Source organism: Nerophis lumbriciformis, linkage group LG13 (genome assembly GCF_033978685.3).
Source record: "Nerophis lumbriciformis linkage group LG13, RoL_Nlum_v2.1, whole genome shotgun sequence".
Classification (NCBI taxonomy): domain Eukaryota; kingdom Metazoa; phylum Chordata; class Actinopteri; order Syngnathiformes; family Syngnathidae; genus Nerophis; species Nerophis lumbriciformis.
Window position 1 is genome coordinate 48,031,827 of NC_084560.2, and position 24,749 is coordinate 48,056,575.

Below are 24,749 nucleotides of genomic sequence, written 5' to 3' on the forward strand. Positions count from 1 at the left end.
ACAAGAAAGATAAAAGACATACTTACAAAGTGAATTTACACGATAATAACAAGTTAACGTTAATTTGTTTGTGTGAGACAAAAACACGTCTTTCTTGTTTCTGAGTGTTTTAAATAATAATTAAAAAAAACCTCTAGCAAGTTGTGGCTAACAATACAGGTAATGAGGATTGTCTAAAAAGTAAATTCAATTAAAATTTCAATGGCTGTTTCACTAGAGGCCACATGTTGAAGCTTTACTATGATGGTAAGCGGAAGTAGTAGAAGTGGTGAAACTGGCAAAGCAAAAATATTTTGAAGTTTAAGAGCCACTGCTGGAGATTTTTACTTCAAGGACTGAGTTCAAAAGCAAACAAACGTAAGTTAGACTTTCATGCAATTCCAACCGTTCCAAGTGGCCTTTCTGTACGCCTTGCAGTTGTGCTGTCCAGTGATGACGAGGGGAGCAGCCATGTAGACCATGCAGCAGGAAGAGTAGAGAAAGAGGAAGCTGCATCCAAAGAGCTAGACGTCTCTGTTTTACAGAATGTGGAGGTGGGTTCATGATGGTTACAAAGCCAACTGTCTGTTGCTTTAATGCTAATGAGCTGTGTTTATTCATTCCTGTAACAGGTGTCGTACATCACATACAACAATGTGTGGAACAGGAGGACACAAACGTTAGCAACACTAACATAGCTATATTTGCTACATGCTAACATTACACACATTTTTAGAGCAACATAATGCTAGGTTAGTTGAAGAGAAACCAAATAATCACAAATGCAGCTCCCATGCCTGTAGTGACAGACATATATTTGACATCTTTATTTTACGATGTGTAGCAAAGCCTTCATTTGTATTTTTGTCCCAAAGCTGTCCTCCATGAAGTAGTGGGCTCATCCAGCTAGGGGCCGGTCAGAGTATCATGTCCATGGAGAAGGAGTCTCCTTCATGACGTCATAAAAATCCAAAAGCGAGCGTTTGAGTGCCTCTTCTCTCAAAGGTGCAGCAGACAAGTGAGGGAGATGATAGCTTTTTTTTCTCACATTTGGTGCTCAGAAACTGGCTCTGAAAACAACATCATTAAAAAGTCACTTTTCATAATTGGGTGCCCTTTTTAAAGAAATGGTATCATTACACTGTGCATGAAGGGACAAGCGGTAAAAAAAGGATGGATGGATGTGCTGGTGAATTTAGTAAAGTGTCCAGCAGGGGGAGCTTTAGCAGGAGGATTATTGCTCCATGACGTGAGGTCTTCATTGAGCATTTATAAATATTTCCCCTTTTTAATTATTACTGTATTTTTCTTTACAGGCGTTACATGCGGTTGTAGACGGAGTGGAAGCAGTTCTTCACATGCCCAGGATAGACACCTCTTTCCTGGGAGTGGCCTTCAGCTCCATGTTCTGTGGAGGTTACCAAGGGAAGGCAAATGGAAACCTTTTGGTAAATAACTTTTTCTCACCTTAATTTTGGCTTATGCCTAATGTTCATCACATATTTAAATGTGATATTAAAATGAGTATATATGTGTTTGTTTTCTATACTGTATATTAAATGAAATACAACATTGTTGTATTGCAATGATGTTTGATATTTGCACTCCCTAACAACCTTGTTATTAGAAAAATATAAACACAAAACACATTATAGAGAATAATTGTAGTTTAACATGCAGAAAACAGTGCAAAATACATATAAATGATGAATGAACATTTAACATCACTTTTAACTGTATGGAAGATGCTTGTGTGCATTGGAATGTTGCTCAAGCATTACTGTAAATATTTTGTATTATCTGACATTTGGACTATTTCTAGTCCTATTTTAAAGCGTTCTGATGATTTATTTTGCACAAGGTTGATGTTGTCATTACTTACATGAGGAAGGATCTGATTAATGAATGACTGATGGTGATATTCTATACTGCTGTATTACTGCAGTTTTTATGACTTTGTGGACTAGTTAGTCTTGTTTTGGACTGATTTATTTTGTGCTGTCATTCATTTTTGCCTGTGCAGCGATCACATGAATTAGATGACACATCCTTATCAAACACGGGAATGTAGTCGCCTGTTAGTTAAGCCAGGGAGTTTGAGTCTTGGATCATTTTGAGTCATCTAAATTATTTTGATTATGGATCTTGTCAGTTAGCACTAATAATCTGAGTGGAGCAATTGTATTATTGTCCTCTGGGACTTTGCTTTGTTGTGTATTTTCTTGGAATCATGTTGACCCAAGACCACCTTGCATGTTTTTCCAATTGTGCAAAAGAGGCATGGCAACATTAACTATTAATCTAACATTGTTTTATTTGATTAATACAAATGTATATAATAATAATCAATTAGTTTTATGTTTGTGAGTAATACATTAATTACAAATAATTATGCAGTAAAATATAAGGAGTGCCGAAGAGAAACAATTCACATTCGAATCGCCATTCTTATTTATTTTGATTATAAATCGCTTAATAATTTTCAAAAATGTATAAAAAACAAACAAAAAATGATCTATTTATCTGTCAAAGCAAACTTTATTTATGTAGCACTTTGCATACACAGGCAAGTGGCAAACACAAAGTGCTGTACAAAAAAATAGAAGAGAAGAAAAAACACACACGCATTCACACACAGCTCTATTGACAATAACAAAGCAAAAACGTGCTTGTGTGTGTATATATACATACATACATCTAAAGGTGTGTGTATGTATGTATGTATATGTGTGTGTCTGTGTGTGTGTATATATATATATATATATATATATAAACAATTATTCAGACCCCTTTAAATATTTTACTCTGTTTCATTTCAACCATTTGCCAAATTAAAAAAAGGTAATTGTATTTTTCATTACAGAAAAACAGAAATGTAGAAATCTTTGCAAATTTATATAAAAAAAGAAAAACTGCAATGTCACAAGTATGTAAGTATTCCGACCCTTTGCTGTGACACTCCTATTTAACTCACATGCTGTCCATTTTTTCTGATCCTCCTTGAGATGGTTCTGCTTCTTCATTGGAGTCCAGCTGTGTTTAAATAAACTGATTGGACTTGATTAGGAAAGGCACACACCTGTCTATATGAGACCTTACAGCTCACAGTGCATGTCAGAGCAAATGAGAAAAGGAACTTCCCAGGGAGATCAGAGATATAATTGTGGCAAGGCACAGATCTGGCCAAGGTTACAAAATCATTTCTGCAGCACTCGAGGTTCTTAAGACCACCGTGACCTCCATAATCCTTAAATGGAAGAAGTTTGGGGCGACCACAACTCTCTTTTGAGACCTCGCCGTCCAGCCAAACTGAGCAATCACAGGAGAAATGCCTTGGTCAGCGAGGTAAAGAAGAACCCAAAGATCACTGTGGCTGAGCTCCAGTGATGCTGCAGGGAGATGAGGAAACATTCCACAAAGTCACCTATCGCTGCAGCTCTCCACCAGTCGGGCTTTATGGCAGAGTGGCTTGACCGAAGTCTCTCCTCTTTGCTAGACATATGAAAGCCTGCGTAGCGTTTGCCAATAAACACATGAAAGACTCCCAGACTATGAGAAAGAAGATTCTCTGGTCTCATTTGACCGGTGCTTTTCAAATATTTTCTGTTAAGCCCCCCCCCAGGAAGAAGAAAATATTTTGCGCCCCCTCCCCCCACTCTGCACCGTGACTATAAATAGTATAATTTGTTGAAAAAAATGTTAAACTATTACCTTTGCATAACCTTGTAAACTTATTAACAATAATGGAATCACACCAGTCTTTCCTGTACATGTACATGTATATATATGTATGTATATATATTCGTTAGGTCAGGAAAAAACACGGAGGCTAGTATAAACTCCCCCGAAGAGCAGGGAAACCTGCGAAACAGGCTTGTAGGGATGAAATAGCCTCCGTGTTTTTCCTGACCTAACGAATATTCCGCTCTACCCGGTATTGAGCACTGTCTTAACGGATAAACCACAGTAACCTCGGCTATATATATATATATATATATATATATATATATATATATATATATATATATGTACATGTATGTATATGTACATGTGTATGTACATATATATTCTTTATAGGTCTCTGCTGTGCGTATCTTTCAATACGTCAGCAGCTAAATGGAGCTTTTGTAACCTCTAACCTGTTTTCAAAAGGTTTTATTATAATTTTTATACCAAATAATAAATTGCGAAAATTGTGTTGAATTGAATCGTCATCCCAAAATCGGAAGCAAATCGTGAGTTGTCACATCTCTATAAAATATATAGCACACAGTATATTTGTGTAATGCAACATAGCAGCCGCTACATCCTTAATTATTCATTTAATATTGTTTTGTTTAGCAAATATATTGGTGATTGATTGTACATAATTAATAAGTAATATTGTATGTCTATTATATAATATACATTCAATGAAATGATAACAAATAACTTATTGTTAATATTTTCTTTAGTTATTAAACAAACTAAAGACATTGTAATATGACGTGTGTATGTGTGCTGATGTCTTTTGTCTAAACCCTAAAGAGGAGATGAACTTGATGCAATACGTCTTTCTCTCTGCAGATAGCAAATCAAAAAATCATCATACCTTTGAAAGGTAAAGTTTTGTATTTCATGACGTCAACGCGCAAGAAAAATGGCTGCTGTGATAAAATGAGCCTCATGTCACCTCTCTGCTCGACCTCAGACGAAAACCACCAATCTGAGGTGACTGTGACGTTGGAACGCAAGGAGATGAGGAGGTACAGCATTTGGGAGTTGGAGGATCTGGCATCCAGGGGTCTTTCCTGGGAGGGCGACGTGGGCGCCGTGCTTTTAATCTGCGTGACACAAAGTGCGGCGGTAGCGACGCACAAGGAGCTTTTTCACCTGAATGCTGAACAGGATGGAGCCATGAGCACTGGTGAGACGTGTGATTGGTTAATACTTCAAGTTCTCCACGGTGATCATGGTTTTCTACTGTAGGTACTGTGAGCCCCTTCATCGTGCTGAGTCTAAAGGACCCCCTGATGGGCATGGAGGGCGCGTTACTGCGCTCTCTCCTGGAACTCGACTGTCTTCACTGTCTGGCTAACGACGACACCTCTGTCGATGGGCTCCACCTGAAGGACTACATCAGTCCGACTCTGTCGCTGGATGAATGTTTGGAGCTGATCAAAAGAAGCGCTCGAGACCCCCTCTTGCTGCGACGGCTCGGCGTGGAGACCACAGAATCCACATCAGACTCGGGCCCACCTTGTCCATTTTCGGATTCGAGGGCAAGCAGCAAAGAGGCCGAAACACAAACGGAGACATCACCAGAGGCAGAACCTGCACTGAAGCTGAATGCCTCTGACGTGCATCTGCTACTGAATATGGAGAAGACATCCATGCAGGAAGTGCAGACCACCACTGAAGTGCAGCCTAGTCCAGAAGAGGAGCAGAAAGAACTTGAAGCTCAGCAGCCCAACAAGGTTTGTGGTCCTCTTCTTTGGCTCCCAGACCTACATCATTCTTTGTTACTTAAACCTTTGTCCTGTTCCAGGAGGACAAGGAGGAAGATGTTCCTCTGTACACACTGTGCCGACGCAGAAGCAAAGAATCATACGTGATCTCCATGTGCACACCTGACTCCTCCTGGCTTAAATATAAACATCAAAGCCTGGGAAAAAGGTAAGTTATGTCATTGTCAGTGTTTCCTATACTGTAGTACCTCAATTTAGGAGATTGGAGATGTTTTTTAAGTTGCAAACAAAGATTTGAGTTTAACCTTTGAGTCGACTTAATTCTAAACTACATTAGACCTCCTAAGCAACAGACACACTCAAAACAACTTTCAATGCTTTACAGATTCAGACCTATCCATTAGCTAATGGTAACGATGCTAGCTTAATTACATCAAGATAGCATGTACAAATATGCATGAAAACACTCCTTTCAATACACATGGGATGGTATAGTAAGTATAAATATTTTTAGTTATACTGTGAAACTTAGAAACGTTGCTTGGAGTGATAAATAAAGAATCCATACGAGTAGAAACGCTATGCATGACGAGAAGACCAAACGGCGGTTGTCCTTCCGGTTGAAAGCACTAAACGGAAGGAAGGAAATACTGTAGACCTTCACCCCGCAGCACCTGCAGTGAGTGAACTTGTCCAAAAGATGGCGCCATAGCACAAACAATACTCGCAACTTTCATTGTCTCTGCTGGTGTTTAATGAAAACTATTTGCATTTTTGCCGTTAGCGAAGAAAAATCCATAAATTAGCTGCACCGTTTTATAAGCCACAGGGTTGAAAGCATAGGAAAAAAGGAGTGACTTTTAGTCCATAATTTACGGTGTAAATATTTGTCATGTTTTTTATGCTGTTTTTGTCAAAAAAATAAATTTGTTGCAAACTGGAATACTTTCTATGAGGTAATTACAGCCTTTAATAGTGGCCAGACGTTAGCCATTTGTAACGCTTACATGGGCTAGGCGGGTTAAAAGTATAAACCGTGTAACAGAAGATGGTTCGTCTAGGAGCCTGAGGTATGAAAGATGACGACAACTAGTTATCTTGGTTTCGACTGCATTAAATGTATTAACACACGAATATAAATGACACAATAGAAAAAACAATAAAAAAAAATACCCAAAACAAAAATACAAGATGCAGTCCTTCTGCCTTTTCGGAACCAGTTCACAAGGTACGCAAACGCTTTCGCGTCAGTCCAAAAGTTCAGTTCAAAAAACAAAAGTAATCCAAAAGGTTCGCGGCGGAGGAGAAAAAAATGCTTGTCCTACCGTGTAGGTGTTTAGCTCGCCATTTGTTGAGTTGAGTTTGAAGGTGGATAGGAAGCTCAGGTTGTTTGGGTCAACGGGTATTCCTTCCCGTAAAAAAAACCTGACCTAAAAGTCCAAAAAAACCCCAAAGTGAGTAACCTAGTTACCTCTCCACTAACAAAGTACATTTTATATGTACTTGAAAGCATAATGTAAGCATTCAATTGTCCCGAATGACTAATTTGTTGTACTAATAAACCAATTGATATGACATCATTAACCATGTTGATTAATATACAATCATGAGTCCAATTAAAATGAACATTCATAGTACATTTCTAATAATACAGATCATGATTTCTTATCTAAAGTGATAAAACTCAATCATAGATCAATTACATATTCATTTACAAGTTAATTTACAAGTGCACTTATATAACCTAGTTTCATAATAATACTCATTATTAGAAACTCAATGTATCATAATTCATATTCAAGTACTTATCCAAACATTCAAAATTGATAATCAAGCAAAGTTAAATTAAAGTGTTGCGCAACAACCTGCGTTCCATCTGATTCGCATCCACAAAGTGGCAAAAGCATATTAGCAGTTTAAAGTCCTTTGCCACTTTGCTAAACTAAACTGTTGCCTATAAATCGGCTGGATGATCAAAAGAAAATAAAACATAATTACCTGAGTAATCGAGGCAAAACAACATACCATACACGCCCCGATAATCGAACATGCCGGTGTTGTACCGAAATCTGTTACCCATCGGAATTTGTAACTCCAGGGGGCGATGTTCCCATGACGTTTGTTTGATGGTTAAACGGCAAGCCCAAAGAGGAGGCGAAGAAGAACGCTTGCGTAAATGGCGTAAACTATCCTTAATGCTGAAACGTCAGTTGTCAGAATTTCAGAATTAATAAATGACACATATTCTGGAAATCAATGACTTACTTTCATTATAGTATGAGTCCATTGTATCAGCTGTTGATTCTCTCTCACACACATACATTTTCCAATATAGATAAGGCTATACATGCACATGCGGTTGTTCTGTTTGTTATGGCTGTATGTTCCCTATTCTTAAACCAGTCACTTCAATTTCAATTTCCTGCCCTTTTTACACCCCCCCTCCCTTCATCTCCATTCACTTTTTCTCATTTGGACCCCCAGAATCAGGACGCACTAGGGTTACATTTTCTGATAAACTGTGACTTGGCCGTCAGATTTCGAGACCTTACTGTATGTTCCCTATTCTTAAGCCAGGAACCTCAATTACTATTTCCTGCCCTTTTTACACCCCCCTCCCTTCATCTCCATTCACTTTTTCTCATTTGGACCCCCAGAATCAGGACGCACTAGGGTTACATTTTCTGATAAACTGTGACTTGGCCGTCAGATTTCGAGACCTTACTGTATGTTCCCTATTCTTAAACCAGTCACCTCAATTACTATTTCCTGCCCTTTTTACACGCCCCACCCTTCATCTCCATTCACTTTTTCTCATTTGGACCCCCAGAATCAGGACGCACTAGGGTTACATTTTCTGATAAGCTGTGACTTGGCCGTCAGATTTCGAGACCTTACTGTATGTTCCCTATTCTTAAACCAGTCACCTCAATTACAATTTCCTGCCCTTTTTACACCCCCCCCTCCCTTCATCTCCATTCACTTTTTCTCATTTGGACCCCCAGAATCAGGACGCACTAGGGTTACATTTTCTGATAAACTGTGACTTGGCCGTCAGATTTCGAGACCCTACTGTATGTTCCCTATTCTTAAACCAGTTGTTTTTATATTGGTTTTATATGTATTTATTTATTTATTTTTATTCAGTCATTGGTGGAGCTCAAGATAGTATTTGAATGTTGTTTTTAATATTGTTGTGCAGCACTTAGGAAACATTTTGTTGTTTAAATGTGCTATATAAATAAAGTGGATTGGATTGGATTGGATTGGATTGAATTATGCTGTAGTTAGTATAATGTAAAACTGTAAATTTAGAAAGGGAATGCTCTGTTTTTCTTTAAATACATTAACACCATCACATTTTGTTCTAATAATAGTAAGTCGTTGAACCTCTTGAGACAATTTGGCATTTGTTGGGGTGGTCATCAAGTGCGATGCTAGGTACCATAACTTGCCTTCCACAATGTAGTTTGCCGCTTTTCTTTTCAGGTTGAAGCGCTCGTATTTTTTGGAATTTGGTGGTACTTTCCCTTCGGTAAGGTATTCCAACAATTCTCTATAGGTGCTTGATTCCATGATTTAGATTGGAGTCAAAATCCGCTAATAAATTAGAAGGTGGGCTTCAAACTGGATAAAGCCAAATGTTTCAAGTACCTTGGTAAGGCGCCACCTCCTGTTAATAGTGTGAAATGCCATACATTTACGCCTAATTGGCTGGGCAAAACGCCGACGGGCTTATCGGAAAATGTAACCCTAGTGCGTCCTGATTCTGGGGGTCCAAATGAGAAAAAGTGAATGGAGATGAAGGGAGGGGGGGGGTGTAAAAAGGGCAGGAAATTGTAATTGAGGTGACTGGTTTAAGAATATGGAACATACAGCCATAACAAACAGAACAACCGCATGTGCATGTATAGCCTTATCTATATTGGAAAATGGATGTGTGTGAGAGAGAATCAACAGCTGATACAATGGACTCATACTATAATGAAAATAAGTCATTGATTTCCAGAATATGTGCAATTTATTAATGCTGAAATTCTGACAACTGACGTTTCATTCCATGATAGCTTTTAATCCGGAAAATGTATGTGTGTGAGAGAGAATCAACAGCTGATACAATGGACTCATACTATAATGAAAGTAAATCATTGATTTCCAGAATATGTGTAATTTATTAATGCTGAAATTCTGACAACGATAGTTTACGCCATTTACGCAAGCGTTCTTCTTCGCCTCCTCTTTGGGCTTGCCGTTTAACCATCAAACAAACGCCATGAGAACATCGCCCCCTGGAGTCACAAATTCTGATGGGTAACAGATTTCGGTACAACACCGGCTCTATGGAAGAATGGCAGCGGTTAGCGCCTATGTTAAAACAAATGCTAAAATAATATTGGCGACATGACACATGATTGTGAGTGTGGAATTCCATTGATTATGCCATGGCCAAAGACTCACCTAATTAAGAAGTTTGCAAAGTGTCAGAATGAGAAGATTTTGCAAGTTTCTTCTCAAGCGCCTCTCACAGCACCGCAGCCACAGCAGACAGGAGGGGGTGGTAAAGTGAGCAGCACTTCCTTAAAAGGAAGTGAGCGGCAGGAAGTAACCCTCCACAATAAAAGTCTTTGCACTGTATGCGCATTTTCAATGGATAATTTAAATATGGGTTACACATTGTTTTGTAAAATGTTTGCCAAAAGGCGCCTGAAAGTCTTATCACACCATGAGAAACTAACTTTTCTGGTCTGACGAGACAAAGATTGAACTCTTTGGCGTGAATGCCAGGCATCATGTTCTTAGGAAACCAGGCCAATACCATCCCTACAGTGAAGCATGGTGGTGGCAGCATCATGCTGTGGGGATGCTTTTCAGTAACTGTGAGACTAGTCAGGATAAAGGGAAATACAATTGTAGGTATGTACAGAGACATCCTAGATGAAAACCAACACTTCCCATCCAACCCGATGGAGCTCGAGAGGTGCTTCAAAGAGGAATGGGCAAAACTGCCCAAAGGAAAATGTTCCAAACTTGTAGCATCGTAGTCAAAAATACTTGGGGCTGTAATTTCTGCCAAAGGTGCATCAACAAAGTATTGAGCAAATGCTGTGAATACTTATGTACATCCATCCATCCATTTTCTACCGCTTATGCCCTTTGGGGTCGCGGGGGGCGCTGGAGCCTATCTCAGCTACAATCGGGCGGAAGGCGGGGTACACCCTGGACAAGTCGCCACCTCATCGCAGGGCCAACACAGATAGACAGACAACATTCATACTCACATCCACACACTAGGGCCATTTAAATTTGCAAAAATAAGAAAGAAATGATCACATTGTCATTACGAGGTATTGTCTGTAAAATTTTGACTACCATTTTGAAATAAGGCTGTAACATAACAAAATGTGGAAAAAGTGAAGCGCTGTGAATACTTTTCGAATGCACTACAGTCCATGGTTCAACTGATGAGCTGACGCTGGCAAATTGATCTTGCTTCAAACATTCCCCTGCATGAACTTTCTCAGCCACACGTCCAATGAATGAAGAGAAGGGCTAGTTTTAATTTTACAGACACACAATATAATCACATTTGCACACAAAGGTACATTTTTTTAATTTTTATAATAATAGCATTTGTGTTTTTGGTAAAACTGAACGTTCGTTTTAACGTTAAATAACGTTGAAGATTCCATGCATTTGAAGTTACATAACCACCACATAATCTGTGTGGTTTAGTGGTGCCATTGCAAAACACTGACAATCGGCACAATTCAATTCTTCAAAACCACATTCACACACCTTTCTGTAGCAATAACAACCCACCACAATCATTCATTATTGTATTGAAGTTGTTGGTTGGAAGATGTTTCAATTTGAATGATCAACGATGCAAAAACACTATATACCGTATTTTCCGCACTATTAGCCGCACCTAAAAACCACAAATTTTCTCAAAAGCTGACAGTGCGGCTTATAACCCGGTGCGCTTTATATATGGATTAATATTAAGATTCATTTTCATAAAGTTTAGGTCTCGCAACTACGGTAAACAGCCGCCATCTTTTTTCCCCGTAGAAGAGGAAGCGCTTCTTCTTCTATGGTAAGCAACCGCCAAGGTAAGTATCCGCCCCCATAGAAGAGGAAGCGCTTCTTCTTCTACTGTAAGCAACCACCCGCCCCCATAGAAGAAGAAGCGCGTGGATATTACGTTTCATTTCATTTGTGTGTTTACATCTGTAAAGACCACAAAATGGCTCCTACTAAGAGACACGCGTACAACGCAGAATTCAAACTCAAGGCAATAAGTCACGCAGTAGAACACGGAAATAGAGCAGCAAGGTAGAGGAAGCAACAAGATGACCTGCGCCACTAAGACAGGGAGACAGCGCCGGACGACATACGCCAACATCTTCCAGTGGATTGTAAATGCCTGGGCGGATATATCGGTCTCAACTGTGGTCCGAGCTTTCCGGAAGGCAGGATTCATGGAACTGCTGGAAAAACAACAGCAACATTGACTCTAATGACTTCGACGAGACGGAGCCGGCCATTTTGGATGCCGTATTCGCCCAACTTTTTAATTCAGACACTGAAGAAGAATTCGAGGGATTTATGGATGAGAAATAATTTCAGAAAGTGAGCTTTAAATGTTTATTTTGTGTGTTGTGTGACATTAACGTTCGAGCAACGTTGAGTTATTGATGTTGCTATTGCTCTGCAGTAATTTGAGTGTTACTATTTTTGTGATTGCACATTTGCACATTACATTTTGGGGGTGAACAGAGTTGTTAGAACGCTGGTTTGTAATATATTATTAAAGTTTGACTGACCTATCTGACTGTTTTTTTGACATTCCCTTTAGCGCAGCGTAGGCGCGGCTTATAACCCGGGGCGGCTTATAGGTGAACAAAGTTTTGAAATATGCCATTCATTGAAGGTGCGGCTAATAACCCGGGGCGGCTTATAGTGCGGAAAATACGGGTATGTCTCTCGCATTAACTAGAGGTTGAGAAGTGTAATCACACCCAAAACGATTTTCCTTGACGTTGAATTCATTCAATATATGCGGTGGAAGCATTATAACATGTTAGATTTTCAGTATATTAAAAATATGTCTTACAATGGGAGTCAATGGTGACCAATATGGGCAAAGGGGAAATGAACAGGAAATGGTTCTCTCCTATTTGGAATAACTTTGCAAAAAGTGCCTTGATGCCATTTTAAAGAACAACTTGTTCATAACTATGTGGCCAAATTTCAGCACATCAACATTTACATTTAACTGGTTTATCAAAGATGGAAAAGATTCAAATGCAAAAAAAGTCATTCTTCGGTCAAGGCAAACTCAAGGATTAGGCGTCCTCGTCACTCGTTATAACAAATGCCACATGAACCCTGTAAGATGCGACCAAAACATCTGGTCTTACTCACGAGCTTTAGCACTTTCCAACCATGGACAGGAAGACAGTGCCCATGGATACGTTGATTTGAGGTACACGTGTTTTGAGTGAAGAGCTCCGTGACACAATCAATTAAGCTTGTAAGTTAAGCTACTACTGTGCATCCTTTGTTCATTTGTGGTGCCCTCCCCCTTTAAACACATTTTAATACCACTGTCTGGAGTGTTGCTTGTCTTTCCAACTGCGTACAGTAGATGGCATCGTAACTCTGCTTCTTAACTTCTTAATACCCACATGCTCTGCCAGAGAATAAGAAGACATAGCAGGAAGAATCAGGGTCGCTACACATTATTCAGACCTATCCAAAAAGTTTTTTTCAAAAAAGGCGACAAATCATGCAACCTTTTTTTTGTTTTGTCGGGCATTTTTGGACAAGCGTAACATGAGACATATGAGATGGCGGGAATTTTTGTACCCAAGGTCCCAGACAAGAACATCATTCAAATAGGATATAAATAGAATATCTTACAAATAGGATTATATGAGATGAAATTGTGACCATGTCAACAGACCACAGTCAGGGATGTGTGCTGCTCTTCACCCTGACCTAAGACTGCAGATGTTGCTTTTGCTTGTCATTTCTCCCCTTCTGACTTTGACCTTAAATTCAGTGTCTTATCATTCATTTGTACTTGAATAAAGTCCTAATTTAACAAGTTAAGTCATTCATGTAATCTTAATAAAAGGACTAAAGTTGTAATTTTGCAAGAATCAGTTATGATATTGCAGGAAAAGAAAGTCCTAATTTAAGTACAACTTTCTTCTGGTTCCATGTGCTCAGGTTGATCCAGTTCCCTCCGCCCCCCATGAAAGGCGGCATCACCGTGACCATGGAGGATCTGCAGTGTCTGGACAGCGGGCAGTACCTCAATGACGTCATCATCGACTTTTTCCTCAAGTGAGGCAAACCGCTTTCAAGCCGAAGTCTCTCATGCCGTGCCCACTTAAAGGTGTGTGTGTCTTCTCCACTCAGATACCTCCTCCACAAATCGCCGCAGGCCATGGCCGAGCGCTCGCACGTCTTCAGCAGCTTCTTTTACAAGCAGCTCACACGCCGGGACAACGCCAGCGAGGGCAGCATCACTGAATCGTAAGTTTCTTTTTGTCCTCAGCATTAGTTCAAATGTTTACACCTGAGAGCCGCATATAGAAAAATGAAAGTAGAGGTGCTAAATGAATGACGCTGAATGAATGACTTGTATTCAGCATTTTTTTAATGGCGTTAATCTAACTTTTAATCAATGAGGTTATTGTCTCTGTGTACCTGCGACTTGTCTCACTTGACTCAGGCCATATCCAGACCAACACGGATACTTAATAAAGGCATACCTATCTCTGCGTTTTGACCTCTTGTCCACACGCGAACGCATACTTTTGTCCTTAAAAACGCAGACTTTTGCAAACACTGGCCAAAGTGTAGAGTTCCAAAACTCTCCGCTCAGCCTATGTGTGCACACGGCACAAATGAGAGACGTGTACTCCTCTGATGACGTCATTTCCAAAGCTCTACAACACCGTGCTGCCTTTGAACACACTATAAGAGGATTTTCTGTATGTTTGAATGTAAACATGCTGCTTTTGTCACTCATTGATAAAAGACACATCAAAATAGGCTTTGCGACAATGAGAGTTAGCTGTTTTCAGTGTTGGCGTTAACGCACTTTTTGTGTCTTTTTACGCATCGAAATTAGAAAGGACATACATTTTTTTTACCGACCCTGCCTTCTCTGGGTCAAAACTCCAGTTTGCTTGTTTTGTTTTTTTATCGATTATCGCTTTCTGCCGGTGTTTTGTTTTGTTTATTGTGACAATGTCAGTGTCGTGACTTGGAGAAGATAACCGGGTCAAATTTCTGTCCCCGTTTATTGAGTTTTTATTGGTCGTCTTCAAAGTAATGAACTTTCCGGTACATTTTATAAAATTATGATTCGCCCAAAGTTTTGTCAATGACAAATAGTGCCTCAGTGTGCACTCGGACAACTTCACCGCGAGGGGCTGTCAAAAGAAAGACTTGATGGTAAACACTAAGGTGAGTGTAAAGTCAACCTTTTTAACTTCATCCTATGCCATGTCTCCAGTAAATGACTTGTTTTAGTCTTTGTGAGTCCATGGAAACTTCACTTTTATCTCCCGTTGGATAGACATCGTTCGAGGATGGAGACAGGCTAGCTGTTAGCTTCAAGCTAAGACCAGACTCCTCCACTTCAAAAACATACTTTGCAGGCCAACAAACGGGGCAAATATGTGCCTTTTGAAGTGTTGATGTGCGAGGAGTGTTCAAAAGGAGTCTCTTGGAGAAGTGGCTGACAAGTTAGCAAGTGTCGCTCGCATTGCTGACAGTGACGTCATCACCGTCGTTGTTTACTGAAGCAGAGGTGCTGACTGTGCGTTACATTAGCTGGCCCACCACAAATGTTATCAAGCGTGCTTTAAACTCTAAAAAACAAATAGATAATGTTCCCAGGGCTCTGTGTACGTGCAGGCAGGTTTTAAAGGTAATGTATATGTCATTGTACGTCTAGTATAGCAAAATAAACATTACAATAACAGAAGTGTACTCCCACCAAGTCAGCTGTGGCTTCTTTTCCAGGCTTCTGATTGGACAAAATGTGCATGACAGACAGTTTTGCAACTACACTTGTGTGGATAGAGATCATTTTAACCCCAAATACGCGTTTTTGAAACTGTGTGTTGGTGTGGACATGGCCTCAGAGCAACAGCATACGCAACATCATGTGGCACAAAGATAGTGCCATCATCTAAGTGTTTTATATCGGTCCATATCGATAATTATTGATATGTTTTATGACCCCACAAAAATAAGGACTAGAAGGAAAATATCAATTAAATGTGAACATTTTTGTTTCAAATGTAACCTTCTTCTGATTATAATCCCCTCACCTATCAAGGCAGGAAGGAAAGGAAATGTCAACACAAACATGGAAAACAATCAATTAAACAAAATTCTAAAGTCACATTGAACACTTAACAATAACCTCTTAAAAATGAAGGTGCAATAATAAGTAATATGTAAGAAATGCTTAATAAAGTGTAACAAAATAGTGCCAGCTGTGCTCCAAAGGGTGAGCGTGGTTAAGGTGGTCTGGTATTACTGATCTTGGTGGGGACTACAAAGATAAATCCAATAAACTGCCATACTGTCGAGGTGACTTTTCCTGTTTTATCTACAATTTTTTTTGCTCTCTACAACACTCATGTTTACTTTCTCTTCTCACTCCATGCAAATAATTAACCAAACACACTTGATAGTTGATACTGTTACCTGATTGACTGTTAGCATCACTCACACTGATCAGTGATCATTTCCTGTGTTGCTCCGTTACCAAAGAGCGAGTGCCTTTGTTTATTATAAATAAACAAATCTGTGCTTCACAACTTCGAAATCATTTTTTATTGATATGGGATCTTTCTATGTGGAGTTTGCATGTTCTCCCCGTGACTGCGTGGGTTCTACTCCGGCTTCCTCCCACCTCCAAAGACATGCACCTGGGGATAGGCCCCTCCCACCTCCAAAGACATGCACCTGGGGATAGGCCCCTCCCACCTCCAAAGACATGCACCTGGGGATAGGTTGATTGGCAACACTAAATTGGCCCTCGTGTGTGAATGTTGTCTGTCTATCTGTGTTGGCCCTGTGATGAGGTGGCAACTTGTCCAGGGTGTACCCCGCCTTCCACCCGAATGCAGCTGAGATAGGCTCCAGCACCCCCCGCGACCCCGAACGGGACAAGCGGTAGAAAATGGATGGATGGATGGATGAATTACATGTCTATCGTGATATATATTAATAGTGTTTTATTGCCGAGCCTGAGATAGTATGTAGCCACATCGAAAAAGAGGTCTCACTTTGTCAGGAAACTTGGTCAGTGATGTTTTAAATAGTAGGAATAGGATGAATTATATCTAACAAATAGTATAAAATATTCTTAATACATTTAGACATATCAGAAGTGTGTTTATAGTTTGTATAAGTTTAAATGTTGTCTTGTTTTTAACTTAGTGTAGATGATGCTTTTTTATTTTTTTCTAAAAAGTAGTGTACATCGCTCTATTACAACAGCTTTGAAGAAATGGCATCACTTCCAGATTTGCTTTGACACAAGAAACTGACTTAACACTAGTATTACACATTTGTGCTTCAGTATTATATATTACATGTACATTATATTTATATTCATATATGTACATTATATTTATAATCAATAAAAGCAGTAGAAAATGGATGGATGGATGGATAATGATATATAATTACATATACAATGTGTGTATTATATATATATAGTCAATACAGTGATATCCATCCATCCATTTTCTACCGCTTGTCCCTTTTGGGGTCACTGGAGCCTATCTCAGCTACAATCGGGCGGAAGGCAGGGTACACCCTGGACAAGTCGCTTTTCTATCTTCAAGGTATTCAAAGCGCTTTGGCACTAGTTCCACATTCGCCCATTGACACACACATTCACACACTGATAACCACGACCCATCAGGAGCAAGGGTGCAGTGTCTTGCCCAAGGACACAACGGACGTGACGATGTTGGTAGAAGGTGGGGATTGAACCAGGAACCCTCAGGTTGCTGGCACGGCCACTCTCCCAACGGCGCCACGCCGTCCCCCGTCACGTACATTGTTACTAATCAGTATGGTGATATATATTTACAGTGATGTGTACAATGTAGGGATATATTATTACATGTACAATGTGTACATATTTATAATCAATATATTACATGTAAGTTAGTGTGTACATTTTTTATAATCAATAAAGTGATATATTACATGTATATTAATGTGTACAATATGTTTATAATAAATATAGTGATATATTATTACATGTACAATGTATTTATAATCCATATGGTGATATATTATTACATGTACATTATATTTATAATCAACATAGTGATCTGTTTTTACATGCACAATATAATTATAATCAATATAGTGATATATTTGACATGCACCTGGGGATAGGTTGATTGGCAACACTAAATGGGCCCTAGTGTGTGAATGTTGTCTGTCTATCTGCGTTGGCCCTGTGATGAGGTGGCGACTTGTCCAGGGTGTACCCTGCCTTCCGCCTGATTGGAGCTGAGATAGGCTCCAGCGACCCCGAAAGGGACAAGCGGTAGAAATGGATGGATGGATTATATTATAATCATGGAGGAAAATGTTTTAATCACGTGTGCCTCATAAGTCTGACGGTGGATGAAATGAAACTAAACTAGTTAGTAACACAGTTCATGATCTGTCAATCAAATCAACACTTTTTATATGGACCTGATGTTTTATTTTTCTACTGCATCTGTTTAAGTCTGTAAAAGTTAATTTTGTTGAAATATCCATCTTAATATTGTAATGAATTTGAATGAAAATGTCTCCAATTGTGGGTTTTTCCAATTTTTTAGATGAGATAAAGAATAATGAAATCCTAATCAACAATATATAAATATATGTAAATATTATATACATTTAGTATATAATCACTTGACAAGACTAAATGAACAATAACCCCAACAAGATATGCGAAACAACCTTTCCATCTTAGCAAAAAAGTCAGTTGTAAAACCTCCATCATACATTTTCTGTTTTTGTGCTTCCAGCTGTCAGAGGCAGAAGCGGCACCAGCGAGTGAAGACGTGGACACGCCACGTGGACATCTTCAAGAAGGACTTCCTGTTTGTCCCTGTCAACCAGGAGTAAGTCGCCATCCAACATGGCGGACGACACTAATGCTGCAGTCATGATGATAGTCTTCTTTTGAAGGGCTCACTGGTATTTGGTGGTCATTTGCTTCCCTGGACTGGAGGAGCCCACGCTGGAGGTCAGGGCAGGAAGGAGCCACAACGAGCCCAAGGAAGAGGAGGCGGGAGGAAGCTCGACTGACGCCACAGCCACGTTGTGCCAGAGCAACACAGAGACTGGTATCTGCTCTATTCAGCCATCTTGTCCCCACTTTGACGTCTAGTAATGTTTCCTTCCTGTCTTGCAGGAAAGGATTCCACTGAAGTCATTCTCACTCAAGTGGTGAGTTGAAATGTATGACAGCATGACTTCTACAATCTTCAATGTCTTGCTTTTCTCTCCTAGAACTGCACGGAGCAGACCTGCAGTAGGAAGATGGTTTGTAAAAGGTAGAAAAAAAGGCATTTGCTTTTTTGGGAGCTTTGACGGTAACATGGTCTGTCTTGGTTTTAGGCCGTGCATTCTTGTCATGGACTCCCTCAAGCTGTCTCTTCACGAGCGCATCTTCAAAGTGTTACGGGAGTGAGTAAGAACTCTTTCCAGCCTTTGTCCATTTCCACAGCGGCCCACTGTATCATCTCCGCTTTTAGGTACCTGCAGTCCGAATGGGAGGTCCGCCGCGGGTCATCCAGGGACTTCGGCCCCGACCAGATGACGGGCTCGCACTGCAAAGTTCCTCTGCAGGACAACAGCAGCGACTGTGGGCTCTACCTGCTGCAGTATGTGGAGACCTTTCTCAAGGTATAAACTTCTCATGTCATCCAACCAAATGAAGGAATTTATGAGAATAGACGTCAAGTGTTACAAAAAGAAAGAGGGGAAAAGTTATTTTTCCAGAATAGTTGAAGTTTGACTGTAGTTATTCATTAAATGTCATATGGTTGAATGTGCTCAAAAAGTAGTGATACACACAGAATTCTTTTGACCAAGTTTTTCTTTTTAACAACTAAAATAAATAGCAGGGCAGCACGGTGGCAGAGGGGTTAGTGCGTCTGCCTCACAATACGAAGGTGCTGAGTAGTCTGGGGTTCAATCCCAAGCTCGGGATCTTTCTGTGTGGAGTTTGCATGTTCTCCCCGTGACTGCGTGGGTTCTACTCCGGCTTCCTCCCACCTCCAAAGACATGCACCTGGGGATAAGTTGATTGGCAACACTAAAAATGGTCCCTAGTGTGTGAATGTTGTCTGTCTATCTGTGTTGGCCCTGCGATGAGGTGGCGACTTGTCCAGGGTGTAGCCCGCCTTCCGCCCGATTGTAGCTGAGATAGGCTCCAGCGCACCCCGCGACCCCGAAGGGAATACGCGGTAGAAAATGGATGGATGGATGGATAAAATAAATAGCCCCTCTTCAGTATATAAAGTAGCAATGATTGTCACACACACACTAGGTGTGGCGAAATTATTCTCTGCATTTGACCCATCACCCTTGATCACCCCCTGGGAGGTGAGGGGAGCAGTGGGCAGCAGTGGTGGCCACGCCCGGGAAGGGCGCAGGGCTTCACTGATAGTGTTCTGGTGTCGTTCTCTGTTCAGCGGTCCTTGAACACACCATAAAAACAGAAACAGGAACTAATACAAATCCATCCATCCATTTTTTACAGCTTGTCCCTTTCGGGGTCGCGGGGGTGCTGGAGCCTATCTCAGCTGCATTAACAAATTAAAAAGATGGGTTTGACAAAAACAAATAATCTTTGAATCTCGGTAAAAACTAAAATAATGTAATTCTATGACAGTAGAAGAGAAAGTCAAACACAATTAGGACATTAACAGATTACACATTTTGTGTGTAATAATAGTTGAGAAAATGAACAACAAATCTCAATAAAATAAACAAACTGGCAAGAAATACGTCAATATTGAATAAAACAAAATATGTACTTGGCCAAAAAGCACTCTATATTTTCTATTGCTCGCCAGTGTTACCATAGCTGAGTTTTTGTGCAGGAAATAAGTACAAAAGTACACTTATTCACTTAGCATGTTACAAAAAAGGAAGATGAGGTAGAATAATAACACATACAGGGATTACAAGACAAACACCACAGTTGACATACTTCACACTAAAAGTCACAATTTCTCTGTGATTGTTGGTCAAAAGCTAATGAAGATTTTGGTAAAATGAGGGTAATAAGTTATTTTATTGTTACCTGCTGGTCACTTAACACTGCATATGAATGTAGCAGCAGTGTTTCACAAATAAAAGCATGTTTAATTTTAAGTTTGTTTTTATGACGTAATATTGTAGTTTATTTCATCAGAAAAACTCATGTCAAAACAACAGCTACATGCACAGCCGCACACGCAAAGATGGCGCATGTTGGTCACATGACTGACACGACTGGTATGTGGTAACCCATTTGATTCATTTTCTTCTATCCAAACACAGTATTACTGTTCAAACTGTGTTTAATGTTACAGTGGCCAAAAATAACAAACCTACTTGTTAAATAATAGATTTGGTCTTACTATGTTACTGTTGGTTCATTATGGTGGTATCTTGTTTTGAGTTTGCTCTGCTTATAGCCAAGTATCAAAGGGGATAAGATAATGGGATCTTTGGGTTTACATTTATATCGAACAATGTTCATAGTTGAAAAAGTGTTTTCAGGAAGAACATTTCCTATAGGGAACAATGAATTCCTATCGTACAAGAACAACACTGGAAGAAATGTGCTTCTTGTACCTGCAGGACCCCGTGGTGCACTTTGACCTGCCGCTATATCTGCAGCGCTGGTTTCCACGGCATCGCGTGCGTGGGAAACGAGACGAAATCCGCAATCTAGTGCTGCAACTTTATCGCCAGCAGAACCTGAGCAAGAAGCAGGAGTAAGAGTCCAGCACAGTGGATCTTGGCTCATACTGAGCGACACATTTCAGCAGGAACTCTACTGTGGACTCGTCTTCATGAACCAAGTAGCCTCTCGCTTCTACTTTTTAACTCAACTGTACATTGTCTTCTTTAGCCTAGAACTTTTTTAAAGGATGTTTTTTTTCTTTTTATAAATATTTAATTTTTACTCCCTATCACGTCCAAGTAAGTAAAGTGTGTCCAAGGTGTTGCAAGTTCCAAATGTAGTTTGTGTAACATAAAACTCTTCTTTGGAATTCATTGGCTCTGCTCGTTATTCTTCATTCTTTCACACAACTGGTATCGGTATTGATAGAACTTTCCATCCAGCCATCCATTTTCTACTGCTTGTCATATTTTAAGAGTACATTTGTAATATTACAAAAAAACTGTTAATTAAAGTCGCATCACAAGAAAAACATAATTAAAATGTAACATATATATTACAACTAGATTGTTTTAATTGTATCTGGCTTGGCATTTTAGACTAAATTGAAATGCTCACAATGCAAATCGCTAACAAAATGCTAAAAGGTTCTCTGCATAAACTAAATGCTAACTTTTTCAAATGTAAATGCTTGTTTTATTTCTTGCAATATTATGATTTTTACCCGCAATAGTACAATTGCTGTATCACAACTTAGTACTTACTACTTTATTGCTGGAAAAATAAAAATCTGTTTTCTTGTAATATCATGATTTTATTTGTGATTTACGCTATGCAGCTTTCTCACAAAGTTATGACTATGCTACCAATATCACAAGATTGTTCTGGAAGTCTCAGGCCGTAAGTGTTTGTTATGGTTAAAACAAATGGATTTTGCCACTTCATTTCTACAGTGTTACGCACTTTTCTCTCAAAATGATGACTTGTGAAATGACTACCTCTCAAGTGTGACCCTAAAGTTGTTGTTTTTCCCTCTGTAAAGCGTAAATGTGATGTTTGTAAATTTAATGTAATACATATTTGACAACAGTTTCAGGTTTGCGCCCACTGCAAGAAGCTGGATGTACATGTCCACTGCAGAGGACGCTGGTTGTCAGGGGGACATAAAGCGGTGAAAAAGCTTTTTTGTCTACGTTCACTTCCCTTGCTGGCGAGCTTGTCTAAAAGGCTTTACGGCTAAATGGGATTAGCGCGTTCAAAAATCCAGCCATCTGCCCGTGCAGCTTGACCCGGGGGGCGTCTTCTCAGCATCATGTCACAGGAGGGACTCTTGTCTTCACAGGGGAAACTGCTCATCCTTTGCTTTTAGGGTTCCTCCTTGTTCTCCTGCACCTGGAGGCTTGTGAACTATGCACACTTGGAAGGCGTCTTTGCAAAGTTCAAGGATCTAAACAAGGATTTAAAATGGTGTCATGGAGATGTCTTCTATTCTTCTTTAGCGTGGTGGTCATGTTCTTGGACCTGAGGACAGGTACGTCCAGTTCTAGCCCAGACCTCTTCTAGTTCTCATCAGTCTGAGATGTTTTTGTTTCCGATCCGTCCTAATAGAAGCGACGCTGGAAGGGTCCTCCATGGGTCCGCTGGATCTGCCCCCCAGCGAGGAAGCGTCGTCCTTCCGGCGAGTCGTCCGCCTGTCCGACGTCAAAGTGTCCCGAGGAAGTCGCGTGGCGCTGACCCGACGCAAACGCAACGTCCTTTTCCCCAGCGGAGTCAAGCTGTGTGCGCAGGAGACCGCCACGCAGGCCGTCGCCAACCATCTCAGCTTCTTCCATCTGAGAGGTCCGTTTGTTGCCATCATAACATACAACTTGGTGGGATAGATATAAAACATTACTTAGTACAGATCACTGATTCTCACACTGGTACACCAAATAATCACTTAAGTATTTCAACACAGTGTTACTGTTCAAACTGAGTGTAATGTGACAGTGGCCAACAATAGTAAATATAATAGTTAAATAAAAGCTCTGCCTTGTTTTTAATGAATACTTAGGCCTGCTACACTACTGTATTTGAATGTTTGTCATTATTGTGGTACTTGCAGAGTCAAGTGTTTTATGAGGTGCTATTTGGTGAAACAAGTTGACAACCTCTGGGGTGGACATAAAACATCAAAATGATTATGGATTAAAACAGTAAAGTATATAATACATAATAAAAAAGAAAAGAACAATATATAATAGACCCGATGGCATGGTGGCCTGAAGGGGACAATTCTAAATGACGTGACAAGTACAATTTAAAAAGTTACAATACGAGCAGAGCCCTCCTATAATACAGAGGATCTTTGACTTGTGATTTTACAGCAGATCCTTAAAAACAGCAGACTGCACCTGTCACTGTGTCACATACAGGGACTTTGACTAGCTGTTTTAGCAGTAGGTCCCCAAAAACAGCAGAGCAAATCCTGTCTCATGGAGGATCTTTGACTCACATATTTGCAGTAGGTCTTCAAAAACAGCAAAGCAAACACTGTCTCATAGAGGATCTTTGACTCACATTTGCAGGAGGTCATAAAAACAGCAGGGCGCTCCTGTCCTTTCATCAGGAGATTCCTAAAAACAAGAGTAATCCTGTCACATGTAGGATCTTTAACCAGCAAAAGATTTCTAATAAAAAGCAGAACGCTCCTGTCATGTCAAGGATCTTTGACTCCCGTTTTTGAAGTAGGTACGTACAAACAAGAACACAGTCCTGTCACATAGAGGATCTTTGACTCGTGTTTTTGCAGTAGGCATTTTGCTTTTGTCTCATAAAGGATCTTTGACTAGCGTTTTTGGAGTAAGTCATTTTTGCAATACATTTCTAAAAACAACAGAGCACTTTTGCTAAATAGAAGATCTTTGACTGGCATTGTTGTAGTACATCCTAAAATACAGCGGAATGCACCTTTTACATGCTGGGTCTTTGACTAGCTGTTTTAGCAGTAGGTCCCCCCAAAAAGGCAAAAACACTAATCAAAAGCACAAAGGATTTTGACTCACATACTTGCAGTAGGTCTTTAAAAACAGCAGCCTGTCATTTCATCAGAAGAATAATCCTGTCACAAGCAGGATCTTTGACTAGCATCTTTGCAATATATTCTTAAAAACAGAAAACTCCTGTCACATACTGGATATTTGACTTGAGTTTTTGTAGTAGATTTTTAAAAACAGAAGAAAGCTTCTGTCACATACAGGATCTTTGACTAGTATTTTTGCAATAGATGTTATGGTTTGCAGGGGAAGATGACGGCAACTGACACCAGAGGAAAGTAATGTTCAATAATTGATTATATGTGGGCTATACCGAGGATGTCGTTGTGG

At 39.9% G+C, this 24,749-nt stretch overlaps 2 protein-coding genes across 3 annotated transcripts in view; both read left to right on the plus strand.

Annotated features, from left to right (window-relative positions):
* The window catches only part of LOC133613271 (sentrin-specific protease 7-like), a 38,112-nt gene extending 16,358 nt beyond the window's left edge, over positions 1 to 21,754 (plus strand). For both annotated transcript variants that reach the window (XM_061970667.2, XM_061970668.2), the window contains 15 exons: positions 418 to 533; positions 1,296 to 1,427; positions 4,546 to 4,579; positions 4,670 to 4,885; positions 4,948 to 5,435; positions 5,507 to 5,634; positions 13,665 to 13,781; positions 13,857 to 13,973; positions 18,509 to 18,604; positions 18,672 to 18,829; positions 18,898 to 18,932; positions 18,996 to 19,039; positions 19,104 to 19,172; positions 19,241 to 19,391; positions 21,339 to 21,754. In XM_061970667.2, coding sequence (XP_061826651.2) covers positions 418 to 533; positions 1,296 to 1,427; positions 4,546 to 4,579; positions 4,670 to 4,885; positions 4,948 to 5,435; positions 5,507 to 5,634; positions 13,665 to 13,781; positions 13,857 to 13,973; positions 18,509 to 18,604; positions 18,672 to 18,829; positions 18,898 to 18,932; positions 18,996 to 19,039; positions 19,104 to 19,172; positions 19,241 to 19,391; positions 21,339 to 21,479 — 2,042 coding nt within the window. In that variant the 3' untranslated portion in view covers positions 21,480 to 21,754. The remainder of the gene's footprint in view (positions 1 to 417; positions 534 to 1,295; positions 1,428 to 4,545; positions 4,580 to 4,669; positions 4,886 to 4,947; positions 5,436 to 5,506; positions 5,635 to 13,664; positions 13,782 to 13,856; positions 13,974 to 18,508; positions 18,605 to 18,671; positions 18,830 to 18,897; positions 18,933 to 18,995; positions 19,040 to 19,103; positions 19,173 to 19,240; positions 19,392 to 21,338) is intronic.
* A 950-nt stretch (positions 21,755 to 22,704) lies between these two features.
* LOC133613270 (interphotoreceptor matrix proteoglycan 2-like) overlaps positions 22,705 to 24,749 on the plus strand; it is a 45,696-nt gene continuing 43,651 nt past the window's right edge. The window contains exons 1-2 of the mRNA XM_061970666.2: positions 22,705 to 22,915; positions 22,993 to 23,223. Coding sequence (XP_061826650.2) covers positions 22,849 to 22,915; positions 22,993 to 23,223 — 298 coding nt within the window. The 5' untranslated portion in view covers positions 22,705 to 22,848. The remainder of the gene's footprint in view (positions 22,916 to 22,992; positions 23,224 to 24,749) is intronic.